The 18,924-nt window shown below is 42.6% G+C and overlaps 1 protein-coding gene across 1 annotated transcript; it reads left to right on the top strand.

Annotated features, from left to right (window-relative positions):
* The first annotated feature begins 13 nt into the window (after positions 1 to 13).
* On the top strand, positions 14 to 18,313 carry GEMIN5 (gem nuclear organelle associated protein 5). Its single transcript, XM_063349577.1, has 28 exons — positions 14 to 220; positions 466 to 620; positions 1,195 to 1,376; positions 2,159 to 2,310; positions 2,525 to 2,653; positions 2,844 to 2,976; positions 3,404 to 3,563; positions 4,145 to 4,357; positions 5,069 to 5,154; positions 5,584 to 5,678; positions 6,317 to 6,453; positions 7,190 to 7,263; positions 7,616 to 7,797; positions 7,900 to 8,039; positions 8,503 to 8,674; positions 8,931 to 9,158; positions 9,666 to 9,779; positions 10,232 to 10,360; positions 10,949 to 11,044; positions 11,331 to 11,468; positions 12,014 to 12,161; positions 12,284 to 12,403; positions 13,288 to 13,498; positions 14,167 to 14,424; positions 15,093 to 15,255; positions 15,888 to 16,464; positions 16,912 to 17,008; positions 17,675 to 18,313. Exons 1-28 carry the CDS (start codon positions 73 to 75, stop codon positions 17,828 to 17,830), a joined length of 4,593 nt encoding a protein of 1,530 aa, XP_063205647.1. The 5' UTR covers positions 14 to 72; the 3' UTR covers positions 17,831 to 18,313.
* Positions 18,314 to 18,924: the final 611 nt, after the last annotated feature.

The following is an 18,924-nucleotide window of genomic DNA, read 5'->3' as shown; positions in this document are numbered from 1 at the left end:
GACGGCGTGCGCAGCGCTTGGCGGCAGCGCCCGCGGCGGGGAGCGTGGGGCGGCGCGGAGCGACCTGGGGCGATGGCGGCGGTGCGGGTGCTGCCCGCCTCGCCCAACTGGTACAGCAGCCGCTGCAGCGACACCAGCGGCGATGGCCGCCTCTTCGGCTTCGCGGCGAGGCACCGCGTCTGCCTGCTGGATGTTAGCGGCGGCGCACCCGCGTTTTACGGTACCGGCATGACCCGCGCCTGCGGGGACCACGGGCCCGGCGGCCTTCCTTGATTCCACGGGCCCGCCGGCAGCAATCCCTGACCCCTCCGGCCTTTTATAGGGGCGGCCCGGCCCCGCGGGGCCGCCCCTGTGCCGGGAGCCGCTTGGGCAGAGGAGTCCCGGGGGTCGGGGAGGCAGCGGGAGCCCCGGGGGGGACCGGGTTTGGGAAGGTGGTCCCATCGCGGTCTCTTGCTGTCGGTGCAGGAGAACTCATCGGGCACACGGACAGGATCTCCGGATTCGTGTTTTGCCAGTGCCCAGGGCAGAGCAGCCTCTGCGCCAGCAGCTCCGACGATGGGAGCGTCCAGATTTGGGACACGGAGGCCCTGGCTCCGGTGGCGGAGCACAGCCTGCACCAGGTAGGGGCTTCTCCGGTGGCGGAGCACAGCCTAAACCAGGTAGGGTGCCCAGCCGGGAGCCACCACTGCAGGGACAGAGAGGGTGACGCAGAATGAACTCAGAGGGTGGGGTGGGTTTTTGGAGGTCTTGCACGCCAGGCAGGGTGATGTTACTTGAGCAAAGGTGAGTTTCAAACCCGAGAAAATTAAAACCGTTGAATGCTTCTGGCCAGCTTTTTTTTTCTAGCCGTAGGTCTGCAGCGGCGTTACATCACCTCAATAAGCTGTTGGTTACCATCAAAGCCTCAGTAAGCAATTATGCTCGCAGCACATACTCATTGCCATTTAACCCAGCTCATTTAAAGTCTTCTCAGCAAGTTATTGTTCCACACGGGACAGACTGAGAACATACATTTGAACAGTTGCTGTCACCCAGGACACCATATCGGCATCATGCCAAAGCCCAAAAGAACTGAAACGCTTTAGAACAAACTCGGCTGGTGCTGGGGGGTACTCACAGATTATCTTCTGCCTGTTATTCTGTGCTAGATGGTGGTAAAACAGCTTTAAATCTATTCAATTCTTTTTTCTTCAGAACGCGATCTCAGCGTTGCACTGGTCACCTCTTGTGAAAGATCTGATTGTATCCGGTGATGAAAAAGGTATAATTGTTTGTTACTGGCACAACAGAAGTGACAGCCAGCAGTTCTTTCCAGAGCCTCGGACGATTTTTTGTCTCACTTGTTCTCCTCATCATGAAAACCTTGTGGCGATTGGGTAAATATTCATTACGTTTTGTTTTCCATTCTTCTTCTGCAAGAGCCTTACTGCGAATTTTTGCTACACAATTGTAAGGTTATTTTTCAGAGGGTTTGGTGGCTGTTTTTTTCTTCTGGTATACAATAATTTAGAAATAATGTTTAGATTTGGTAGACCTGAAAGACATTGAAATCCGTAACAATGTAAGGGTCCAGGTTTGGTTTGCATCTCTGAAGTTTGTTTAAACTGTTGTTTTTTAATTAGACTTCGCTGGTGTTTCTTGCATTATAGGTTACTTGATCTGAAGAGAGTTTTTTAGTTTTTCTAAGCTTTCGTCAGCCACTGCAATTCCAGTCCTTTAGACACCCAAGACTATTGACGAGAGCAGGGCATGAAAGCCCTTTAGACTCGATGATAGAGTTATCTTGAAGGAGAACAAACACAAGGGGAGGGATGGAATGAAAGTAGTATGCATTTGTGTTAAAGGGAAAAGTTTTCCTTGTATAAAAGCCACTGTTGGATTTTTGTTAAGTTTCTGATAGCCGTATTACTAACCAATTGCTGTCATTCTTGAAGCCAAATGTACTGGTTGCACTTCTTGAAAAGGCAGCTGCAGGTACACCAGTGCTATACTGGAGTCCCATTGACCGTTAGTCTGTTAGTCCCATTGCTGCTTGTGATTTGGCTTCTCTGTCTGTAAAATGGTGGTAACGATCCTGGTGAAGAGCTTGGAAATCGGCTCAGATATTATTCCACAAGGATCCAAGAATCTCTTTGTTAATTTAAGCCTCTCTTTGTAGCTACAAGGATGGCATGGTGGTTATAATTGATATCAGCAGGAAAAGAGAAGTACTCCATCGGCTAAGAGGCCATGACGATGAAATACATTGTCTGGCCTGGTGCCCTGTTCCTGGTGAAGAAAGGTTATCTGCTTGGCAAGATGAGCTCCAAGGTACGTAGAAGTGATTAATAGTTTGTGAAGTGGTTTGTAGTTCATGTAAATGTCCTCTAGAGACTTGAATTCCTTGTAGAAAGTCAGTAAGTAGCTAAGCAAAGGCAACTGGAAAGTTCAATAAAGTACGTTCTGATACAAATCAATATATTTTAAGTTTTATAAAGCTTTGAATTTTAAAGTACAATAACATGGCTTCAATGATATTCAATAGTTCCTTCAGAGGAAGGCAAAGTTCCAAATGGGGAGTTGACACAGGACACAACCACGAAGAAAGGTTGTTACCTGGCTTCAGGAAGCAAAGATCAGACCATACGAATATGGAGCTATACTCGAGGCAGAAGTAAGTAAGATTAATAATATGAGATAAACAATAACAATATGATGGCAGAGTTCTCTGACTGTGGCCTTCATTTGCTGACTTGATAGTTTAAAGCATGGGGAGCGTACTCAAAGCTTCAGATTACAGGACTTCTTTATCTCTCAGAGAATTTTGATGTACTAGGTCTAGGTGATCCCTCTTTGTTCCATAGGTGTAATGACTTTGAAGTTGCCACCCACGAAGAGAAGAGGTGGAGCTGTAGATCCTGCTGTTAAAGAGCGCATTTGGCTGACTGTTCACTGGCCTTCTGGTCGTTCCACAGAAATTGTATCCAGCTCTTTTGGGTAAGTAGGGCACGCAGCAGCCTGGGTACCCTCCGTACCTGCATATTAATACTTAAGGAAGAACTGGGTAGGAACCTTGGACACCCCTTTCCTTCCCAGTATAAGCGGAGAGAAGACAGGCCAGGAGTTCAAATGGGAGTTCAGTAGTAAAAAAATACTACTTGTCCCATAATTCGTCTGACGATCTAACTGAATATTGACTGGTAATGGTTTGCCCATCTAATGGGAGAAAAATGACATGTCAATTTTCAGCGTGGTTAACTATAGGTATCATTTGTAAGGTGGTGTTTGTGTGTGTGTCTATGTATAGGCACATGTAGCGGATGTGTGGCTCGCTGTATTACTCTTGCACATGTAATATAGTCTATATTTAGTCTATATTACTACTTTGAAGTGAACAATGAAGTACACCCTTTACATTTTGCAGAGGAGAACTGCTGCTCTGGGATTTGACCCAATCTGGAAAACGCAAGTGGACTCTTCTAGGATCTTCAGAAGGACAAAATCACTCCCGCATTGTGTTCAATCTGAGTTCTGTGAAGCGTCAAGACAAAGAGCTCCTTTTTTCCATTTCAATGGACAGAGATGTAAGAACCATTTATAAAATTAACATAAAAATAGGTGTACCTATACAGTTTGACTGAGTGCAGCTACCCCTTTTAAGGCCACAGATTTTCTCTTAAAGTGGGTTTCTTGCAGCATTTTATAACATCATTGCTTAAAATTTGTTACGAGCACAGGTTGTGTGTATTTTTGTTAGTTTATAAGCTCAAGTTCTTACCATGGTGGAGTGAATGGTAATGACATTCTGCACTTGAATGGCATTTAATAAAGGGAGTTTACCTTCTCTTTTTCCTATATGTTTCATTTTTAAAAGGTCTGGTTTTCCTTCTTAAAATCATTTACTTGTACAAACTAAAGCGTCTATTTTATTTTTTTCACTTTTTGCCTTTTACAGGCAGCAGAGCGCCTGTAGTATCAAAATGTACTCATTTTGTCCATTCCATTACAGTCCAACTATTGCAGCCCTGTCTGTGACATGTAATCCTCTGGGGCAGATCACATACGATGTCAGGCCCTGAATTTGGCCCTTCGATTGGCTTTGTTTTCCCTTGTGGTACCAGTCACTCTACATATAACCATTCCTTGTTCCTTAAATATTCTTCAGGTGAAGTGCTGGGACCTATCAACTCTTGACTGTAGCTGGACCATGCCCTCTCTTGGGGGATTCGTCTATAGTCTTGCCTTCTCCCCTGTGGACACGGGCTGTCTTGCCATCGGTGTTGGAGACAGCATGATCCGGGTGTGGAATACTTTGTCCATGAACAATATTTATGATGTTAAAACCTTCTGGCAAAGCATAAAGTCCAAAGTTACAGCAGTAAGTGTGCTTTTGATTCCCTTTTTTTTCCCCTTGTCTCTTCTCTTTTCACTCTGAAGAAGGTTTTTCCCAACTGAAAATACATAAAGCCAAGTTGTTCCTTTTGTACTTGATTCTTTTGGTATGCAATACATTTGAGAATCTGGCAGCAAATTTTAAGACCTTTTCGCAGCCTTAGATGCTTGCATTACATCTAGTGATAATCAGCTGACGTCCAACTGGCTGTTAAATTAATTTTTCACTTTTATGCTCCTTTGTGATCCTTCCTTGCTTCATCCGTGGTTTCCCTTGGTCTGCTAGGAAGTTTGACATGCACAAAAACCAATATGGATGTATTCAGTTTGGGTTTGACCGGCGGTTGGCCAGAGGCTTCTGCCTGGTAAAATTGCTGGCAGCAGTAAAACATGGTAGTTATTCTTGTTCACACCAAAAGTTTTCTCACCATCCTACCGTGTTCTCCATTTCTATTTTATAATGTAGATGTCAAATAGTATTTTAATGATTTTAGTCCCTTTCGTCTTATCCTACAATAGCTGGTAGGGGGAGAGCCTTTGATACTCAACAGCAGAGTGATCAAATCAAGTGGCTGTACTTGGAGGGGTGGGTATCAGGGATGGTGCTTGCTCATCGGTTTCAACGTTTTGTTTATTACTTAGAAATAAAGTGTTTGTAGCTTGTGTCATTATGGGTTTCTTTCTGTTTTGCTTGCAGTTATCCTGGCATCCAACTAAGGAAGGCTGCTTGGCTTTTGGAACAGATGATGGAAAAGTTGGCATATTTGACACCTTCTCCAGCAGGTAAGAAAGGAGCTTTCCAATTCCTTAGTGTGAGATCCTGCTGGTATATTACCATGCGTAGGGGGTGTGGTCTTTCCTGAGGGATGTCTTTACTGTTAGACAAGACTAGGATTGAATTAGTTTCTCAGGTAATCTTACTCAAATTACATGACCAGAGATCATCTGTGGGAGGACGTCAGTCAAGGAAAACTTTAGCCAGAAAGACATTTTCAGAGAGTGAAGAGCAACACGCAGGTGCAGGCCATCAGGACAGTTTAGTTGTGTTTTTAGTACTGTCCTACAGGAGAAGTTAAAGAAGGCTTGGTTGAGCCATTTCTTTAGCATATTATAGCACATGGTGTCTGTGGGTTTTTTTTAAATTATTTTGCTTTTATTTTTTTCCCCTTTGCTGAAATCTGACTGTCCCTGCTTCCTTATCTTCCCACCTAGTGCTAAGAACAAGCCACCTCAGATCTCCAGTACTTACCACAAGAAGACTGTGTACACGTTAGCCTGGGGGCCTCCAACTCCTCCTCTGTCTTCTGGTGAGTCTTCCAGCACCTTGTGACAAAGTGGAATGTCCACGCAGAGCTCACAGATGCCATGCAGTTGGTACGCCCTCCCTTCTTAGGAAACGGAACACCATTTGCGTGGAAGCAATCCTTTCTAACAGCTAAGAATGCATTCTGCTTGAGGAATTGTTAATAGTTTTGCAAGGGAGCAAAACAATCTCTTCTAATAGCTTCAGGAAATAGATGGGAGTAGCGTACCACACCTCTGTGCTTACTTCAGAGTATTACAGGCCAGTAACTGTCTGCACAGGCTTCCCGCAGTAAGTGCGTCAGACCACATACGTGTTCCTTAGCTCCAGAAGTACATTTCTACCAGCTGAACTAAACAGAACAGCTCCATTAGCTTTTCTTATACAGCTTGAATTTTTTTAAGGACCAAACTTTAAAGGGAATTTTAATGCTTGCAGTGATTGTGCTATGGAGAGATCTATTGGTAGAAATGAGAGGTCCTTTCAGAGGATTGTATTGTGAGAATTTCTCGCTGCTGGATCACAGGCAACTGAAGTGTCTATGTAGCGTTTTAAAATAATGTTTTGATTTACAGTGTGAGTGATTGCTTCTGGGAAAACTGAAGAACGTTGTATATTTAGCTTTTTTTCTCTGTTGGACAGAAGGAGAAGGTGAACAGCCCTCTGTAACTTTATATAGTTGTGCTGGAGAAGGTATTGTTTTTCAACACAACCCCTGGAAGCTTAATGGAGAGGCAAATGACATCAACAAAGTCATCCGAGACACTAATTCAATCAAAGTGAGTATGATTTTAAGGGTTTTTTATGGATTCATGTTAACCATGTCATAGTTTCTATGGTCTTGATGGCGTAAGTTTCTGATTTTGCCTTCATGATGTATCTATCTGTAACAAATAAAAAGTTTGAAACCTGCAGTGAGAGTATGCAGTGAAGTATCATGAGTCATTTCTTAGTTGAAAGTACAAAATAAGTGATGTGGGTTAGATCTTCAGTTGCTTTAAGTCACCATAAGTCAACTGAAGATACTCAAACTATATTGATCTGTATCAGATGGGTTTTGGCTTTTTCCTTGAGTAGAAGACTCACTGGGGGTTGAGACTAATGTCACAGGCAATGAAATGATGATTTTTAGATATTTAAATGTAAAATTGTAAGTAGCTTTTGTCAGAATTAGAAAGAATAGAAATAATATAAGTAAACTTTGATTTATTTTGAAATATGATAGAATTGGCTTTCCAAGGAGCATAAGGAGATCAAAGTCCTACTGGAATCCAGACAAACTTCCTTTGAGACATTTCACTGACCTGATAAAAATAATCACTGGTTCTTGCATCAGTTCATTCAGTCGTTCTTAATTGCTCAAGCTTATGTCACTGCTACAAAAGCAATGGACCTTTTTGTGACTTTCATGTTGTGGGCTAACTGCAACTCTGTCCAGTTGCCAGTCTTCCTCTGTTGAATGTACGCGAGAGAGATTTAAGAGTTTTTGGTAATAGTTGTGTCTTCTCTCTACAGCACAAACTGCCTGCGCGTACAGAGATCAGCTGGAAACCAGATGGCAAACTCTTGGCTCTTGGCAATGAAGATGGGTATGTTTCACTTGCAGGTTAATGTGGTGTATGTGCTGATCTTGAGAAGAACCACTACAGCGAAGCAAAAGTACTTTTTGTTGCCCTGGTTTGTCTCTGTTCCTTGATGTTATTTGGTTTAGCTGCTCTTGGCATGAAGAATCTACGTCATTATGTTAAATTATTTTTCAAGGATCCACTTGTGGTTGAAACGCACTTTTGCTGATGTACTAAATGAGGGTTTGAGAAGAAAAGAAAAACTCATTTAGTTACTATATTTCATGTTCTGTAATTCTGCTCATGCAGGATAACAAAAAAAAAAAACATTTTCAGTGACTGCTGGAGTTCTTACACTTTTGTTCTTACGTTCCAGGTCAATTGAAATATTTCAAGCGCCAGACTTGAAGTTGCTCTGCACTATCCAACAACATCATAAACTGATTAACGCTATTCGTTGGCATCATGAGCATGGGAGCCAGCCAGACCTGAGTTACTTGATAGCTTCAGGCTCAATCAATGCCACTATTTATGTGCATAATCTGAAGAGCGTTGTAGGTAATGGTTTGCAGATTATATTCCAATTCTTGGCATCTTCTTGTGGTTTACTCCTGGTCTGTCTTGCTGGCCATATTTGATCCTTTTCTTTTTTTTTTTCAGAGAGCACTTCAGAAAGTCCTGTGACAATAACAGAGCCTTTTCGAACTCTGGCTGGGCACACAGCTAAAATCACAAGTCTTTCTTGGAGCCCCCACCATGAGGGAAGATTGGTATCTGCTTGCTATGATGGCACTGCACAGGTATTGCTCCACAGCCACTCAGAAGTGTGTTTCTTTTAGTTTCAAATCATCCATTCTACAGTGTTTTAGAACCAAGCTGAGTAAACAGCAGTGCTGCTTTCGTGAGATAAACTGGTGAAGTACTGCGTGTTTATCCTTGGTAACTATCTCCTGGTTACTTGATACCCGATACGTACGTATCCACGTGTTTTTGCGACTTGCAAGTTGATTTGCAAGTCCAGTCATTATCGTTTTCATATTGGCACTTTTGGATCCTTAAAAAAGAAAGAAGTTATGCAAATGTATCGATGCAAACAAAGGAAGCCCCGAATTTTCTCCATTTGCATGTTGGTATTTGAAATCCCTGTGCAAACACCCTAAAAGAGAAACTCCTACAAGTGCAAATAACTGAAGAGAAAATGCAGAGTATTAGGGGAAGATGAGACTTTCTGAGTAATCGGATCTCTTTCTTGTTTATAATAAGGTATGGGATGTTATGAAGGAAGAGCCACTCTGCAACTATCGAGGGCACCAGGGCCGGCTGCTGAGTGTCCAGTGGTCACCAGTGGATTCAGATTCTGTTTATACAGGAGCAGATGATTTTTCTGTTCACAAATGGCAGATCTCAAAGCAGGAGCACACACGGCCTCCTCAGGGTATGTATATCCAAACAGAAGATCATTTCCTGAAAATTACATTGGAGCTGGGAAACAGAGGGTTGCCACATTGAAATGGTATGATAAGTTCTTATGCTGAATTCCAAATCTGCCTGCTAGCTCTTCAGGAATAAACTGTCTAGGTTTAAATTGAGTTTTATTTGGAAACGAAATGTTGATCTTGAAAGACAGACAGCTAATACACTAAAAATCTCTACAGATAATATCCGTGTAACTTTTCTGCAACCTTTTACAGGCAAAAAGAGTATAGAATTGGAGAAAAAAAGAAGTATGCAACCAAAAGTCAAAACCAAGAAGAAAAAAAAGCCTATAGGAAAGAGTCCAGCCAAGCAGGATCCAAGTGATGCTGTGAACGGAGATGAGAGCGTGAAGGAAATGTTGCCAGAGGAAAATGGAGTGTCGGACCACGAAGGAGAAAAAGAAACTCAGGAGACAGAGTTGCCTGATAAAGTCTCCATGACTGGTAATAATCCAATCATCTTAGTTCAATGGTTCCCAGACTGGTTAGCCCTCAGTGCATCACCAAGTTTAATATTTTCATGCAGATTTTCTCATAACGTGGTTCTATTGAAACAGTTCACTTGAACAGAATAGAGTTCTGGAATGCCTTTCATAATTTTCTAAACTAGTTTAGAATTAACGGTCTTTAAATAAGAAGATTCTGGCCTAATGAACAGTTACTGTGTTTGGCTTGAAACAATGTCATTTTTGATCAGTGTTGCCTTCTGGTGATACATCTTAAAATACTGGTAGACCTTTAGTGTCTGTTGACATCCTATTTAGCTTTCTGACGGTTCTGTAATGTTTTCTTAATGTTTGCTTTCCCTAAAAAGCTTTTAAGTTCTATGGCAAAGCAAAGCTTGGATTCTGTATATTTCGAAATTAACGTAATAGAATGTGAATATATCAAGTATTCTGCTATGGGCTTTTCCATGTATTGTTTTTCCTTTTTTATCACTTAACACCACAGTGTCCAAGGATACACCTTCATCTGCATATGATTATTCTTCATTCAGCTTGCCAAAGCCTTTTGTGACCCAGAAAGCCGCTGCTGTGAAAAAGGATCCACCTAAAGAGAAACAAAGTTAGTATTTTGGGGGGACTTTTAACAGTCTTGCATCAAGGCAGAGTTCCTCATTCTAGCTTCTGTTTGGCTGCAGCTTCCCTTCCTAATGTGACACCAAATCAGTGCCAGAGAAAGAAGAGTGTGCTTTTAAAATCTCTTCCACATTTTAAGATGCTGCTTCTTTTATTTGTCCTGCTTGTCAGGTCAATTGAGTAGTTGTTTAATGTGGGCTTAATATACTGCATTTTAGTTGCTAGTTTCATTCCAGGCACGATGGGCAGAAAAATACGCAAAGCAATCAGTATTCAAAAGTCAGAGTTGTCACAACAGAGATGCATGTGGCACTTGAGCATCTGGTTTTTGTTTTCCTGTGTGAGGAAGAGTGGGTTTTGGAATACATTGGAGAAATCTGCTGTAGGAGACTCTCTGGGAATTGCGCAGCAGCGACTACAATGTGTCTCATTTTTCAGCTGTTGATGCCTCCCTGAAGAAGAGGAAGCCTCGTTCTATTCTACCCTTCAGCACATTCATGGATCACAGATCAAAAGATGAATTGCATCAGGACTGTCTGAGGCTGGCTACGTGTCTGAAAACCAAAGGTATTAGTCTAAAACGAAAATACTTAGAGGGTAGGAGCTCTAAAGTATTCAGAAGCATATGTCCAAGGGCTTCACCTTGACCACTAAGCATTATTTTTTTTAAATCCTTACCTTTATCAAAGTGTGTGGCTAGTTGTGGTGTCTTGCCGAACTTCTCTTGCAGTGTTTCAGCTCTCTGTAGCCACTTCAGACAGGTTTTGAGCGGCTGTGCTGTGGAGATAGGGTAGAATTCTCTGCCTACGTGCAAAGTGTTCTTCACCTCCAGAAGTATAATATGGGCTGGGGAAAATAAGCCGTGAGGGAGATGTTTGTATTCTCACAGTCCCGCTCCTTAGACAATTCAAAGGAACATGCTATGTTTGATTTAGAATAAATGTTCTGTACTAACGCGGTCCTTCTAATCACACTTAGAGGTGTAAGTTCTAAATGTTCATCTGCAAATTGTTAAATCTGCTGTACCGGAAAAAAAGTAGAAGACACAAGTATTTGCCAACAGTTGAGTATAAGGGAGTAGTACAGTGACTTGGGAGGTCCTAGTTTCCAGTGTTTTACCACATCTTGCATATTCATTCTTTTTATCTGGTTTAGATAATAATGAAGATGTGTCCCCTGACCTGAAGGATCGCATCCACCTGGGGCTGTTCATGGACAGGGCTTCTCTGCACCAGATGATTGATGTGGAAGGTCAGTGGAATAATGAATCCACTTTGACAATATGTTCATTGCAACTGTTACATTCAAGGAGAAATCAAATTGGAAAAAATGCTTGGATTTTCTTTACTGTGGATTAAAGTACAGGATTAAGAATGCAGGTCTGTGTATAAAGAAGACGTTCTTCCCCAGTAGTTTTTACATCTTTCAGATGCAAATCTGCAATATCTTAATCTAGAATAATCTCACTTTTGCCAGGTTAGTTTAGCAAAGATGCCATTGCACTCACGCTGATAGGAGGTGTGTTTGCTTCCAACAGGAAAACATCACTTGGAGAATGGGCATCCAGAGCTCTTTCAGCAGCTCATGTTGTGGAAAGGAGATATGAAGGGTGTCCTCCAGGCAGCTGCTGAGAGGGGAGAGCTAACAGACCAGCTGGTAGCAATGTCGCCCATGGGTATGTTCTGGTAACACAAAAGCAGATGGAATTAGCTGCCAACAGTAGTTTTGTTCCGATTGTTCAGGATTGGAAACTCATGATTGTTCCAGACTGGAAGGAAGTTGCTTCTTTAACTGTCTGATAACAGAAATTGAATACAAAATATATCCTATTTATGACAAAGACCTGGATGTTTCCACAAGCATCCTTGGGTTGGGATAGCAGGAAATAGAGTGGTTTCCTTTGGGACTTCTTGAAGGAGCAGGCCTATCCTTCCAAGCCCGAAGTTGGTACTTTACAATATGTAGCAGCCCTTCTGGCTTGCTGTTGGTTTAAATATGCTTTTAAGTTATTGTACTGATAATGAAGTCCTACAGTTGTGTTCAAGCCCTAGCTTTGCCCTGTTTCATTGCCTCAGTGATTTGTATTAGGATTGTTAAGAAACAAAGTAATTTGAGGCAGAGAAGAGGTACACATTGAAGAAACCAGTGATGACCTCATCCCACAGGAATTCTTCCAGTTCTAAAACTTTGTGTCCAATTACATTGCCTTCTCTTTTGCAGTTGGATATCAGGCCTGGGTTTGGACAGTAGAAGCCTTTGCGAAGCAGCTGTGTTTTCAGGAGCAATATGTGAAGGCTGCCTCCCATCTCCTCTCCATCCATAAAGTGTACGAGGCTGTCGAGCTCCTGAAAGTGAACCATTTTTACAGGTTGCTGTATATTTATGTTTAGAATTTGCTCTTGTTTTCTAGTGGGGTAGATTTGACATTTTGGTTCACTTCTTGTACACAGTCAATTAACTTTTCTGCCTGGTTTCACTTCTGTGCATTAGGGAAGCAATTGTAATTGCTAAGGCCAGGTTGCGTCCAGAAGATCCAATTCTGAAGGATCTCTACACCAGCTGGGCAGCTCTGTTAGAGAAAGATGGTCATTATTCCATGGCCGCCAAATGGTGAGTGTTACTAAGAAGAAGACAGAATTGGTTCCATGCCTGAAACAAAGAAGGTTCTTTGTTTTGTAGCAGCTGAAATCTATTAACTGGTTTGTCTGGTCATTATTTGCCTAAGGTGCTTTCTGAGCTCAATCTCAGTAGACTCCCTCTAGAAGCTCCAGAGGGCAGCTCAGAGCAGAAGGTCCAAATGCCATACCACAGTAGAGCCCTCTCTTTCCATAGACATTACTGGAAGTCTTTGTAAACTAGTCTAGCAAGACTTAAGATGAGGATGTATACGAAAAGACTATGTGATGTTTCCAACCTTTCCACTGGAAATGTGCAATGCAACAGTTCATCTTGAGTTTCTTGAGGCCTTAGCTAATATCCTAATCACTGGGTTATCCTCCTCCAACTAGAGTGTTTCAAATTAGTGACTGCCAGAATCACTAATGGCACTTGAAATATTTTGTCTGGAATAGTGTCCTTTGCTTGATGCCGATTTCAGTTTTGGCATTTTTGAAGGTGTTCACATTTGTGAAAGGATTCATATGAAATCCAGAGAAACGCAGCAGGGATAGACTACCGCACGTAACCTTTCTCTCTTGAATCTATTTATTTATTTCTGTTTCTCATCCAAGCCGTGTGTGATATGCACACCACCAGAGGTTTCAGTCCAGGTTCACCAGATTCAGTCCAGGCTCTGTGACTTTCCCTTTGTAGCTTTCCATCAGGTCATGTGCCATATGTCTATAGTAAACTTTGGTACGGCAAAGTGATGAGAGCTCTGAGAACCTGTGGAAAATACAGGTTTCTCTTCATTTGTATGTTTGTGCTATTGTGTTGCATTACAATTTAAAAGTAGTATTTTAGTACTAATCAAGTTGCTTTTTCTCTCTTTTCAGTTATTTGGGGGCCGCCTCACCCTATGATGCAGTTAAGGTGTTGGCAAAAAAGGGGGATGTGACATCCCTTAAAACTGCTGCGGAGCTTGCGCTGGTATCTGGAGAGGAGGAGTTGTCAGCAAGTTTGTCTCTCAGATGTGCCCAAGACCTGCTGTTGTCCAGGAACTGGGTGGGAGCTCAGGAAGTCCTTCAGCAACATAAAACTTTATTTGTGAGTCGGGTTGTTTCCTTTCCGCTTTCTCCGGCGTTGTCTCTCTCCAGATTAACTTGAGTAACTTTGCACCACTTCCCATATGTTAATAGTCCACAAGTAGTCCTTTGAGCTGGTTTTGCCTCAAAGTATTTTTCTAGAAGTTTATTGCAGTGACCCTATGAAAAAGCACGTGCCTTTGCAGAGGCAAAGGGCCCACGGTGGGGAGGCACGTAGGTTCCATGCTTGGTAGTTACATGAGAGGTAGTTGAGAATGGGATTTCTTATTTTTTTTTAAGTACGTAATACTGACCATAAGAAGAAAGAAGTGAAGGAAAGCATTTGCTGTTTACATTAAAGGAACCAATGAGCTAACTGTAAGTCCATCTGCTGCAGGCTTAATCCAGAAATTTGTTTCCACGCGAACTGAGAAGCAGAAGGCTAGCTTGGCTTGTTCTGAGGTTTCCTTCTGACCTGAGAGTCTCCGAGTCTTATCAGCGTTGTTCTTTGGTAGCTGCAGTTGTGAAACAGTCTATCACCAACAAGCTGCTAGTAGCCATGACGTTGTTAAATTTGTCTACCTGCTGTGGTCAGTACGGGATTGTTTTTCTTTTAGCAGCAGCTCAGTGCTCTCTTTTTTTTTATTATTATTATTATTATTATTATTATTATTATTATTATTATTATAGGGACAAAGACTTGTTTTCTGCCTTAACGAACTGCTTTGCAAGTGCCTTAGTGAAAGAAATCCCTGTGACCGAAAGAGCCCCGTGCCTCCCTGTTACCACAGCTGGGAGCTGAACAGAGAGGCCTCATTCTTTGACATGGTGATAGAAGTGTGGCAGAACAAATTGGGCATGGACTCCACCGAACAAGCCATGTGTGCACGGGAGCAGCTGCGCAGTATTGAGCATCCTCCTTCTACCAGCAACTCGCACCCAAAGCAGGTAAATGGATTTAGATGTGTATACACGCTAAGCAGTAAAATGCAGCCACTTGGTGGTGTTTTGCCAGCCATTCCCAGGGGACTGATGTCTGCACCCTGCTGCAGGATATGGTTATACTCCGGGAGAAGTAGATGATAGGCACCCGGGACTGCATGCGTAGCCATCAGTTTGTTTATCCATTTGTTTCTGTGCAGGGTAAGAACTGACGCACGGTCATGAGCACTGAGATCATCGAGATGTGCTGGCTGGGTGGGAGTGATTGGCACAGCTGAGGAGGCTCAGCAGTGATTCAGGGGTTTCTGTCGAACTGTTAGGGGAGTCAGGGCTGCTTGTTGTTAAAATATCCTGGGGCTCAGAAGGTCTGTTCATAGACTGGTGCTCCTGCAGCTCTTCTCTCTGTGACCACAGTGAGTCACTGACCTGTGGTGTGCTCCTGCTTCTCATCTGTTTAGTAAGACACAAGCAAGCACAGCTGCTGATTTCACAGTTACAAGTAATGTAAAAGTGCTCCATCTCCTGCATGAAGGAGACTGTGTAAATTGCATTGTTGTTAAAATAGCTTTTGGTGAAGTCGTGTGCTTCTGGGCTCTTCCACAATGGTCTTAAGCTGTAAGTAATTCATATGTTGCAGTAAAACTGTTCATCGTGCTCCCTGGTGCTTTCTGTAGGTGCTTTTCCATATCTCCCATGACCTGACCCTTGCAGCCCTGAGCTATCGGACCGCTACCTGGGATGAGACAGTGAAAAGTATTCTTGGAGCTGTGTCCCGCAGTTATGATGCTGGCAACTTCACTCTGATGCAAGAGATCTGCAGTATCGTCCTTCCTGAAGGTAAGTCTCTTCTTGTGTATCTCCTGGCACTGACAGAGGGATCTTCCTTGGAATCACAGCTGTGTGTCCATTGATATTACTAGGCATAATAATGTTTGGAAGGAGGAAGACGTACCCATATATGTAGAAACCTGTGGAAATTGGCTAGTGCAAGGGCCGTTGGGTGATCAAAATTCCTGGCTGTAGAAGGAAGCTCAGCAGTGTCAGCTGGTGCAGGTGATGCAAGGAACTGAGCAAGTTCTGTTCTGTAAGGGAGATGGGGCCATTGGAAAGCTGTGTTCATCTCATAGTTCCAAATCACCCCAACCGGCCCTTCCCTTCGTTCTCTCCGGAGTATGCAGTGCATTTATTTTGTGGCTCTTGATCATGTGAATATCTTGATGTGCAGCTCAGGACCACGGAAATTTGTTGTAGATAATGAGAACATGCAGTCTCATGCTAGCTAGAGCAGAGTATTTTGTTTAAAAAGATGCCAAAGGTGTCTACCTTTGCTTTTCTGCTTTCTGCACCACTCTGCCAGCATCTGAGTAAATCTCTGGTTTGAGTCTCCAGGAGAGTTGTTCATTTACCAGATCTGGTCTTTTTCTCTGGAAATCTCTATGAACTATTTATAATTCTTTTTTCATTATTAGGCTGTGATAACCTGAGACACAAACTGGACGGCACAGATTCCCAGAGCATGGACGCTTGCAGAAGTTTAGAGGGCTTTGTGGCGTATGGATTGCTGTATGACCTGTGGTGGAACCCACCCAAAGACTCCCTTGTCCTGCAAAAGGCTGTTGTGGATCCTGTGCTCCATCCCAGTGAGCAGACAGCCGTTGAGAAGAGTTACATTTCAGGTCAGTCTTCCTCTGAAGAAACTCCTGATCAAACTGCAGTTGAGATGGATGAAAACCTCTGCAATACAAATGAAGTTTGTGGGTGTGAGACAGAAAGTGACTCGAGAAGTAGCTCGTTGAATTTGGTAGACAGTCAGCCAAAACTGAATGGCTGCAAAGTGCTTCTTTCAGAAGAGATTGCTGCTTTACAGAACACCCAGAGAGATATAGCTGAGGTCCAGCAGATTTTAGCAGATATGATCCGCCAGCATCAGCAGCAGAGGAACAATCTCCAGGAAAACACAAATGGAATCACCCAGGAAAGCAACGTGCAGCAGAATTCAGAGACTGGATTGGACAAACCATGCTCTGACAGCAACCAGATGAATTGGTAAGCTTCAGAACATGAATGAATGGATTGAAAAGCATTGCTTTTTTGTGTGTGTTTGTGCAGCAAATTTCTTGGGTTTGCCTCTAATCTCAAGCTTGTCACCCCCGGACCCTTCAACATACATCTCAAAAGTCTTGCGTTTCTCTGGGGCTGAACTACCATGTCCGTAAGCTTGTAACGGAAGCTCATGCGGAATAACTTCCTGCTACACAGTGGGGGTTGGCACGGTGAATAAACAGGGCAGCTTGAAAAGGGAAGGATAATGAAAAGGACAAGCGTGATCCAAGAGGTCTGTCTCTTTGTTGAACAATTATTTGGGACTTCGGCAAGAATGAGCTAGAGCGTGGTATCACTTGTCCAGCTCTCCTGTGCTCCCTGTGCAGGAGGGACCCTACGCAGTCATTTAAGCAAAACAGTTACTCATGACACCCACTCTTTTCTTGACAGTAAAGATGAAGTAAAGGAACCAATTACACTCCCTGAGCTAACGAAGCAGCTTCTAAAAGCAAAGCAGAAACTAGCAGAATTTCCAGACAATTTAAAGGTAAGTTTTCAGAAGGAGCATCATGGTTATGAAAAAAAGACAGTCTTTTTGTAAGGGCAGCTTTATCAGAGAGTCCCTTTCCCACAGAACGTAAGGAACAGTGACTTTCTTGGTGATCCTGGGGCAATTTTCAGAGAGAATTGACACATGGCGTGAGGATGATATTTTTGTTTGAAGCATAACTTTCTCCGTGCAGCTGGAAAGTGTAGGTAAAGCATGGGAGAACTCAATGTGATATTCTGTATGAATCTTTCCCAGGCGTTTTAAAAGTAATCCCTTGCTACTTACAATTATGTATGCAAAACCAGTTTAGAGAAACAGCGAAATCAGGAATTTAAGGTATAAAATAGCATTTACAGATTAGGAACTGTAGAAACTACACATCACGTGTTTGAAAAAAAAAGTTTCCTAGCCTGTCTCATCCCCTCTGTTCTCTAGCCTATAATATAACTAAACGTAATCGTGGTGATTATACAAGAGGGGGCAAACTTGGTTAAATGTGAGCTGATGCGCTGGAAGAAGAGGAGAAAACGCATCTGACTCATGACTGTCTGTTCCAAAGATACTGTAAAGCAGTGTCTTTAGAGAGCTGGTTGCCTGAATATGTTGTAGTTGAGCAATTATAATTGAAAGACTAGACAGTACCTCCTGTTCCTTTTTTTGCAGGTCTTCCCGTTCCCCGACGTGCTGGAGTGCTGCCTTGTTCTCCTTCACACCAGATCCCTGTGCCCTCCTGAACTACACGAACAGGCATTGGATCTCCTTAAGAAACACGGTAGCGCTAATATTTACAAAAAAGCTGTCAGGAGGCTCTTGACATGACATTTTGAGACCAGATCGTCTCCCCTTGAGCTGCCTACAGCTACGTAACACCAAGGCTTTTCTTTCTTCAAGTGAAGGCTTGTTTGGATGGCCGTGGTTCTTGAAGATTACCGTTTTGGATAAAACTACAAAAAATCAGGTTCATATACAGACTTACTTGTGGGCATGAACTACTACTACTAAAGGAAGCGTGTTAGAAAATTGAAAAGCAGTAGGTTGTGGCCTCGCACTGTATACAGGATTTTTGTATTATTTTTTTTTATTTGTTGGAAGTTGTATCAGTGAAAGTTCTTGGGATTTACATGTAAGAGAAGCAGTTTTGAGCAGCTCTATCAGTCTTTCAGCAGAGGAAGAATAGTAGCTGCCCTCAAGAAAAACAATGGTTTCTGTAAGCAAACTGATCCTTAAGCTAGTATTGTTCTTAAAAGCATTGTGAGGTTTTTTCCCTCCTTTAAATAAAGTCTTCTGCCACCAGGAACTGGCATTTAATTTGATGGATATAAATCAGTACCAAGCAAGGGTAAATGCATTAAAAATAAGCCGGGGGGGGTGTCTTAAAGATACTACATCAGTCAGACTTGGTAGATAAACCAAGTGTGTGCTATGACTTAGCTTTACATGCTGAAGCCACCTGTACAACATAAAAGGGAGGGCAAGATGTTTCATATTTGATTCCAGCACTATTAGCAAGAGATAAGGGATTTCTCCAGGTCAAGAAAAGTGACAGTCCCTGCTTTTGGCAATATCCATGGATGAACAAACTGCTTTTTGCCACAGCGATGGTAAATTTGAGATACTATCAAGTTCTCTAGAAAAGCTGCTATTCTAGAAATGCCAAAAACAATCCTGGATTCTGGAGTCTTAAATATGCAACGTTTTGACCGGTCTTGCAGGTTACCTAAAGGCTTTGTCTGTCTTGATAGAAAAACCAACTCTTCCTAAGAAAAGAACAAGACTCAAAAGCCTTAGCGAACATAACGTCAATCTTAGTAATTTCTAGAAGCAAGTTCTTAAATGCAGCAGAAAAATTCATGGCAGGATAGGGGGAGTCATGAATTTGGAAAGTTGGCAAGTACACTAATGATTATTGTTTA

Source organism: Chroicocephalus ridibundus, chromosome 11 (assembly GCF_963924245.1).
Source record: "Chroicocephalus ridibundus chromosome 11, bChrRid1.1, whole genome shotgun sequence".
Classification (NCBI taxonomy): domain Eukaryota; kingdom Metazoa; phylum Chordata; class Aves; order Charadriiformes; family Laridae; genus Chroicocephalus; species Chroicocephalus ridibundus.
This window is presented reverse-complemented; position numbering and strand designations above follow the sequence as displayed.

What these genes read in the sequence shown, in the direction of transcription:
- GEMIN5 (XM_063349577.1), top strand. Translation starts at nt 73, where the DNA reads ATGGCGGCGGTGCGGGTGCTGCCCGCCTCGCCCAACTGGTACAGCAGC. An exon ending in GAAAACCTTGTGGCGATTGG is followed by an intron (nt 1,377 to 2,158) that starts GTAAATATTCAT and finishes CTCTCTTTGTAG; the next exon opens with CTACAAGGATGGCATGGTGG. An exon ending in GCTATGATGGCACTGCACAG is followed by an intron (nt 8,040 to 8,502) that starts GTATTGCTCCAC and finishes GTTTATAATAAG; the next exon opens with GTATGGGATGTTATGAAGGA.